This window comes from Pteropus vampyrus, unplaced genomic scaffold, assembly GCF_000151845.1.
Source record: "Pteropus vampyrus isolate Shadow unplaced genomic scaffold, Pvam_2.0 Scaffold32, whole genome shotgun sequence".
NCBI classification, from domain to species: domain Eukaryota; kingdom Metazoa; phylum Chordata; class Mammalia; order Chiroptera; family Pteropodidae; genus Pteropus; species Pteropus vampyrus.
Genome location: NW_011888813.1, coordinates 1,407,683 through 1,416,507, shown reverse-complemented (window position 1 = coordinate 1,416,507; position 8,825 = coordinate 1,407,683). Strand labels below are relative to the sequence as shown.

At 48.1% G+C, this 8,825-nt stretch overlaps 1 protein-coding gene across 1 annotated transcript in view; it reads right to left on the bottom strand.

Annotated features, from left to right (window-relative positions):
• NRXN3 (neurexin 3) overlaps positions 1 to 7,672 on the bottom strand; it is a 1,427,156-nt gene extending 1,419,484 nt beyond the window's left edge. The window contains exon 1 of the mRNA XM_023528800.1: positions 6,964 to 7,672. Coding sequence (XP_023384568.1) covers positions 6,964 to 7,672 — 709 coding nt within the window. The remainder of the gene's footprint in view (positions 1 to 6,963) is intronic.
• Positions 7,673 to 8,825: the final 1,153 nt, after the last annotated feature.

Sequence of the window (8,825 nt, the reverse complement as noted above, 5' to 3'; positions counted from 1 at the left end):
TCCATTTTTTACCGCCAACCCTGGATGGGGTGCTTCCTGGCACCTGGGAAACCAAAGGTAAGTCTGAAGAGGTCGCGCTGTCCAGTGATGCTCCAGTGTGGTGTAGCTGTGCTCCAAATGCCTGGGAACCCGTGGGTCCAATCCCCAGTCACTTCATTTCAAACCAGGGTCATGAGAGTGAGAATTAAATACTCAGATTCATTCATTTAATTCTCTCACATCCTCTCATATTCTCTCTTTCTTTCTGACTGGGAGGAGCAAGGCTCCTGGGACTGGCGTAGCTGATAACCTCCTACTCTAGTAGTTTGACATTTTGCTTATCATCAGCATCCAGGGAGGCAATGCTCCATTTCACCATGGAGACACAGGCCATTTGTGTTGATGAAGAGAGCCTAGGAGCAGAAATAAAATGCCATGGTGGGGATCTGGGCTCTCAGGTCCCAGAGATACCTGCCCAACAGGCAGCATTTGAGCCTGTCCCTGCACCTTCTTCCTGCAACAGGTTTAAAGGCTCCTCAGGTCTAGTCTGGTCTTCTCATCTATTCAGTGGGATGGCTAGGCCTGTCCTACCTGCCTCATCGGGTTGCTGTGGGAGCCAGAACACCATGTTTGCAGGCAAAAGAGCTCCGAATATGGTCCCACAGGCACAACCATCATCAGAAAAACCCCATGCTCTTAGGCAGGGGCAAATGGCAATGAGATTGGATTCTATACTCTCTTTAAATCCCTCCTTCGATCTCTGCCATCTCTCAGACTGGGACAAAGGCAAACGGCACAGGTGGCAGGACTCAAAGGGAAACTTCAAACCTGTGAAACCAAATGGACACACAGCTTGGTCCTATGCATGCCAGGAGACCAACAGCCCAGAGTCAGGACTTGCTCTTTCCCAGAGACTATGCTTATAACTTTATACGTTTTGTCTCATTTTATGCTCTCAACAACTCTATAACGTATGATTTCTGATTATCTCTGCTTTGCTGCAAGGCAGGATAGCATAGCAGTTAAGAGTGTGGGCTCTGAGGTCAGAATGCCTAGATACAAACCCCAGCATTGCCTCTTATTAGCTATGTGACCTTGAACAAGTTATTTAACCTCTTGTCCCTCAGCTTCCTTATCTACGAAATGAAAATAATAATGGTGTGTCAAAAGTGATTGTGAGGGTTACAAGAGCTAATACATGCAAAGCAGTTAAGACAATGAAGGCATGGAGTGAGTGCTCTATGATTGTTAGCTATTATTTTTATTGTTATTGATGAGGATACTGAAGCATCTAAAACCTTCTCCAAAGACATATGACTTGTAAGTAGCCAAGCCCAGTTTTAAGTATAGATCTTTTTCACTCCAGAATCTATGCTTTTAACAACTACACTAAACTTCGAGTTCCAAATTTCTCTGCTCGTCATTTGTCAGATGGGGCTAGTTAATGATATCAGTGACACAGGAGTGTTATGAGGATTAGATGAGACAATACATATAAAATATCTAGGATGTCAGGCACGTGGTGGTATTTAATAGTATAGTAATAATATCACTATTATTTTTGTCCTGGAAGGGTACCTGATCTTCAGAGCCCTGGCCCAAAGCCTCTCTCACTCTATTTCCATCTCTGGGGCCTCACTGCTCTGGACTGCACTGTGGGGCCAATAATTGCAGGACAATAGGAGGCATCAGGGAGGGCACCTTAGTCCCATCCCCCAAGCACATCCCACATCCCCTCTTCTGTCCTGTGAAGGAGAGAGAGGGCCCAGATGATGGGCAGCTGCCCCAAGAACTGGAAGCCATCTTTCCTGGGCAGCCTGCAAATGGAGATAGGGGACCTGAAGATAATTAGCCCCCAGGGCTGGGCCTGTGGTGTCTCATTACCAAATGCAAATGCAAGTTCATGTGCCACTCAAGGCTCCTGGCAAAACGCCTACCGACCCCTCAACCCTGCTGAATTTGGACCTAAGCATTACCCCAGGCCCACCCCCTTTGCAGCCTGCAGCTGGCATGCAGGCTGTGCAAAGGGATAGGGATGCTCTCACCCCATCAAAGGGGGAACAAGGAAGATGGGTCTTGCTTCTTTAAAGGAGGCTGAGAAGCTATTGGGGGGTGGGGGTAAAAAAAATTGCTCTTCTCTCTGCAGTTAAAAGAGGGATAATTGGAGCAAGTGGCAGGCGGCTGCTCTGCCATTTAGCATACAGCATATCCAGGAAATCTCACTTGGTAATCAGGAGGAGAGGAGGAAAAAGGAGCAATCAGACCCCTATTCAGGCTCCATTTAGTGACAGCCCCTGCTGGCTGGGCTGGTCCCACCTAACTCCTGAATGTGGGTGAGGCACCATGTCTCAGAAGCAGCAGTCCTCCTTTGTGTATGTGTTAAAGCCTCGCTTCTGTGCTAGTCTCCAAACCAGGGAGAAGGATTCTGAAAGGAGTCAGCTTTTACTCTCTGATTACTCACCACTCTCCTCCAGCCCCCACCGCCCAGACTTTTCAGGGTTGACACAGATTAGGAACAAAGCCCTATTACAATTCTGGCAGGATGTGCACTGGAAAGGGGGAGGTGAGATGATTGTGTTTTTACACAAGTGCACACAACAGGAGGATCTAGCCAGGGCAATCACTGGCACCTAACTACAGCTTCAGATGTCTCTGCCCCTTGGTAAATTCTCAGGGGTAAGCACCTCCTCGTGGCATACCATTCTATCCTAGTTCTGGCTTTGAGAAACGGGGTAAGAGTCACAAAATTCTCAGTAAAAACTGATTGAAATTCACTTTCAGAAAGGCATACCAAGGCCACGCAGAGGAGTTGAGCCATCAGTCAAACCAACCTGAGCAGGATATCATCTTCAGACAGTAGGAGGGATGGGGGATGGGAGGCCAGTGGGCACCACACAACGGTGTGCTTGTGATAATGCTCTGGTCCCTATTACCAGCACCCACCGCTATACTTCCCTGCTGGATCCCAACACCTGAAAACTTTACAGCTGAGACTCAAGACAAGCAGCTTCTGGTCTGTGCTCCTGCACATAGCAGGCAATGTAATGAGCTTTGTAAATAGAGATCGACCTGTGAAGACTTCTCCATCTTGCCCTGGCCCTACCTCACCTGCAAAAGGCTGACATCGTGCTAAGTGTACTGTTCAGGGAGACTTGTACTGATATTTATACACCTTCATGACCATCAGATTGTTGAGAAATTCAATACATGTACATTCATAACTAAGAATGGATTAAAAACAAACAATTGAGTTTAAACTCATCAAAGTAATGGCAAACTCTCAATGACCCATGAGGGAACTACTCTCTAGAGGGAGCTCAGGCTACATCCTCATTCCCAGGTGAGCTTCAAGGCTGCCCATAACAGGACAGACAAAAACCAGGTGAATATGCTGTGCCATAGTTCAACTAAATCCCAAACCTGGTACATTTAATTTAAAAATTATTTTTAATTAACTGCACTTCTTCTGTCCTTCAAGACCATTACTGAAAAGGCAAGATTAAACATTGACATGCTCAAGTATAAAGTTAAGCACCAAAACATTTTATTTAGAAACATAACATCTAGAAGTAAATCTAGGTGGGACTTCTTCTCCTTCCATCATGTGCCAGAATGTTCCACATGACCATTAATTGGGTTGGGAGTCTTAGAATGAAGTCTTCCCGTGTAGGCTGTGTGGTTCAGTCTGCGGCCAGAGCTAAAAGCCATTCACTACACAGAAGAGAAGGTACTGTGTCCAGTACCTCTTACCACTAGGTCCAACTCTCCCACAGCAACTGGTGTCTTCTGGGTCTTACCCAGAGAAGACACCCAACAGGAGCTCTAAATAGCCCAAAGCACATTTAAAAATGGGGTCCCTCTATGCATTCTTCCTGGGGTGCAGCATGGAGACATTTTGGAGCCATTGGGGTGAGAAAGCCAGACAAGCCAAGAAAACATCAAGGCTGCCAGCATGCTAGGAACTAATGGACCACAGAGAGCGCCTCCAACAGGCCCTGACCACATCCATCTGAAGTGGCAGGAGCCCTCTCAGCTCCTCTTGCTCTTGAACTGCTAAAGCGTGAAGTACGAAACAGATCTTCCATGCCAAATGCAGGCCCTCACATAATCAAATGGCAGAGCCCATCCTGCAAATTGAGACAATCAGATGCCTGGTACCCAGGACCAACTGCTGGGAATCAGTCCCCTAGTTTCAGTTCTGTGACATGTGCGATTTAAAGCAGGGAGGGGGAAGGAATGGATGCATCTTTACTACCTGATTCACCACATTATCTTTAGGAAAATGGGTAAGCATTCGTTTAGGCTATATATCTTGTTTTACGCAGATCTGCTTGACACTCAGCAGCTGCTGTGATTTTTTTTTCCCCCTTAATATGTTACAGGTGAGTTTTTTCCCCCGCTTAGTCTAAAAATTAACTGTGTGGAGAGAACGAATCTTTTCTAAAAGACTGCAATGCATTTTTGTGATTAGACATGATTACAATTACCAAGACCAACAGCTTCCAAGTCATCAACAGTAAATTCGGATACTTCTCCCGACAGTTACCCTCACCTCGACCTTTGCACTGCTCTGTTCCAAGCCAACCAAGTATTCCTCTTACTACAGGGTTTATTTATTCTATTTACGTATCAGGAGAATAAATGAGCTATTCTGTGTGTTGGCCTTCTACAGATTGGAGTATCAATCTATAGCCACAAGATGATCTGAAGCCTGTAGGAAGAACTATTATTAATATATATTTAACTATTAAAAAATTGTCTTCGATTTCTTCCAAAAAATTCCACTGGAGACCTTATACACATGCATGCACTCATGCACACACACACACAAAACAAAACAAAAAAGGGGCAGAAAGAGAAGAAAAATTGTATACATATACAGGATTGAGATTCTTCCTGCAGAAAAGTGCTGATCCAGACCTGCCCAGAGGAAATGAGTTCTTTTTAAACCGAAAAATGCAATCAGGGATAATCAGCAAGTTAACAACACACTTGCAAACACCCTGGTCCCTAGAAAGGAAGAATGCCAGCTTTCAACGCAAGTTCTGAGAACTGAACAGATCCTTTGGGCAAGTGAAAAACAAGTCATCACGTCAGCGTCTTCAAGCAGAACTTTCTCCAAAGCCAAGAAGCTTTGGAACAGCAGTCAGCTCCAGAAGGCACCTGCTCGTGAGAAGTGCTTCGATAACCACATTCCCAAAGTGGCTTTGTGGGTTGGGCTTGCCTCAGCTCCTCTTCCCCATCCCTTTTTCCAGTGGGTTCTGGGTGGGGGGTGGGGGGACAGAAGCCACAAAGGATGACATGTGTGTCCTGCATCTGCCCGTCTTGCAGCCTGTCCTCAGGAAGGGAGATACCAGGCCCAACCCAGCAGAGGAACCCAGGGAGCCCTCCTGCAATAGCCCGTATGTGACCTACACAAAGGCCTCCGACAAGACCTTGAAAGTGTCCTAGTCTCCAGCACATACCACCTGTGAAAAAAACCTTGTTTTTATTTTTAAAACATTTTTTAAATAGCTCTAGCAGCTAAAGTTCTTATCAACTATAACCTACTTTAGGGGTTCGGCTGTTCTGTAAAAGTTTTAGCAACACCCGCAGACACTATTTTTTCATTACAAATCACAAGGCAGTGAAGCCTCACTTGAATGAAGAGACCCCTGGAGTCAGTGCTAAGACACTTACCTGGCTCCACCTACTCGAAAACATACAGATGCTCGGATCCCACCCACTGCCCCACAAGCATCTGAATGAATTGGTCTGTGGTGTGGCCTGAGAGTTTTTAAACTTCTCCAGGTGATTCTAATGTGCAGCCAAGGCTGAGAGTCACTGTTCTGCCCTGTACCATCCCACCACCTCCCTGAAGATACCAGCATGGGGTGGCAACACAAACATCCCTAGAAGGCTCTAGGGCTTAACTCGAAAAGCATGGGAGGAAATGTAACTTCCGTGGCTCTTTCTCATCCCAACCTCCCAACATATACTCATATAGCCAGCTCTTACATAGTAGGTCTTCCTACTGAAATCCAGAACTTTAGTGAGTCCAGAAGTCCAGGTATCTGGATTGTGAGTAAAGTCTGAGCCACTTCTTTTAGATCTAATCCCAAAGAGTCAGAATTTGATGAATAAAATGAGAGCAGCCTAAGTCCTTTGGCACAAGTCCCTTCCTCCCTCTCCCTGGGAAGTTGTAGTTGAACTTGGGAGGTTCTCTGAGGCTATCCTGAGTATTGCCAGCTCCCTCAGAGGCTTGGTTGGACAAGGCTCCTGTCAGTCTTGGTGCCTTCCTCTACCATTCTCATACACAGAGAGGATAGGAAAGGAAAAAGGAACTTCATATTAAAAAATCCTAGTGCAAGAATGAGGAGGCAAGAAGGCCCGTCCCCAGATGCTTCGTCCACCCGCCAGACACCTACCCAAAAGATTGCGGTAGGAGGGGCACAGCTAAAGGGCTGGGTGTACAGCAGGGCCAAGCATGGACCAATAATCCATCCACTTTAGTTCTTCTTTGCACAGGCCTTCCTTATGCCAGGGATTATAAGGAGGAAGTAATGGGAGGTTCCCATCTATCCCCGAGGGTCCAATTCTCAAGGGATCGAGATAACCACGTTGCCCGTTTCTATCTGATTTCTTGCCCTCTGTCGATTCTGCTAATCTGTGCTGAGGTGGATGTAGCTGAGCTAGGCACAGATCTGCGATCTACTCCATCTAGCCCTTTGAGTACAGCCAAACATTTGAGTAAGGAGCCCATGGCTGAGTAGCCAGGATTCTCTTTCTTCTGAGATCTGATGGGTTTTCCATTAAGAGCAAGCAAAAGATTTCCAGCACCCCCTTGGGAAAAGGACCCGATTATCTAACATACAGCTGAAGATCGTTAGTTGCATGTTTGATAACAGCAGCAGCTTTTGAGCCGGTTTCTATCAGGGGCCTTAGCCTTCACCCCAGCCACTGTGTGGGTCTCTAACGATAGAGGAATGGGGAAGAGGGCCTTACCTTCTGAGCAGAGCGTGCCACCATAGCCCGTGGTAGAACAGTCACAAGTGGGGTGGCCATCCAAGAGAAAGCAGATCCCACCATTTTCACAAGGACGCTCACCGCAGGGTCCCTCAGCATCCAACTGGACACCCTGGCTCCCCAGAAGCCGAGGCTCTGAGTTGCCATACTTGAGATCCAAGATTAATCCCTTGAAGCCGGGCATGGCCTGTACTCCCTCGAGGGTCAGGGCAGAAGGTCGTATGTCCGCGGGGACTCCACCCAGGAACAAGTCACTGACCACATCCATGTAGGGCCGCTGGGACTGCAGCTCCCCAGACTGGCCCTCACCGTCTAGCACCAGCACCGTACGCAGGCGGTCCCGGCTCACCATGAGGAAGTGCCAGCTGCTGTCATTCACCTGTTTGTTGGACAGCACGGCGGTCTCGGCGCAGTCCATGCTGAGGCGGAGTTGCATGCGGCCATCCACCAGGGAGAGGCAGAGGAAGTCACAGACGCCACCATCATCCAGGTAGAGGAGCAGCCCTGTGGAGACGTTGGTCTTGAACTGGAAGCTCAGGTCGCTGCGTGTGCTGGCATCCCAGCGGAGGTAGCGGGCCCACTGGTTGGGGAGGCCCATGAACTCAAGGCCCAGGCAGAGCCCCAGCAAGGACCCCAGCAGGACGCTCACCTTCAGGGTGAAGAACACGGAGTGCACGGGGAAGCTCATCGCGGCTGCCGGCACAAAGCCCGGAGGACCAGACAGCCAGGGAACAGCCCTCAGGGGATGATGCCCCTTTGCGGTGAAGGGAGAAAGGAAGAGGGGACAGGCTGGGGGACAGAGAGCACACAAGAGGAAGGAGGCACACGCACAGATATCGAGAGGTTGAGGAAAGAGGAAAGTGAACAAGGCAGCCCCAGATGGGCACACAAGCAGGAAATTCACTAAAGAGGCGGAGGGAAAAGACAGGGCAGCAGAAGAGGCATTCAGGTGGGGAAAATGAGGGCCTGGAGTGAGGAGCAAAGTGTCTTTCTCCAAGAACAGATCTCAGCTATCCATGTGGATCCGGAGGCCTTGATTCAAGGAGGAAAATCAAGGAGGTGGGTAGAAGGCTTCAGCAATGCACTCCTCCCAACAGACCCTCAAATGCCCCGGCCAGGTAGGCCGGGCAGAGGGCTGGGGTAGGCAGTGCTGTGATGGAGGAGGAGTGAGTGGTGAGGCAAGCCAGGTGAAAGGTAGAAGCAGGCCAAGGACCAGTCCTGAAGTTCTACCTCCTAGCAGCTGGGGGCTGCGGGGAGAAGGGCAGTCAGAAGCTGAGTGCTCAGGCAGAGCAGGGCCCCGGGCAGAGCAGAAGCAGACTCAGGCTTCATGGTGCAGGCCAGAGGCAGTCCTGCCCATAACCTGCCTCCCAGGACTCCAGAAAAAGACCTGTAGGAAGAAGGGGTACGGGGAGAAAGGAGAGAAGAAGAGGAAGATTAGGGCACATATCAGGAAAATATTGCATCCTATTTTACAAATATTGATGGAGTGCTGAGTGATTCCCACAGTGCTTGGTGCTTCACATAGGAGGGAGAACCTAGGCTCTTCCAGAGGCACTGCAGGACCCCAAGCTCAGCTCCTAATAATGCACTCAGTTTTTCCATGTGCAAAAATAGCATAAAAACCCCAAAGCCATATCAGCACATTTTTGCAATATTTATATCACAGGGTCACATAGCCAACATTTATGTTTAAGGTAAGTGCTAACATTTTATACACTCAAATACACACATAATTTTACCTTATTTGTCTATTAAGAGACATGAAAATGATTTTTTTTTTCTTTTTTAGGTTTTCTTTTTCAATCTGACAAGCCAATGCTTGGATGTAGGCGGCCTTTAAT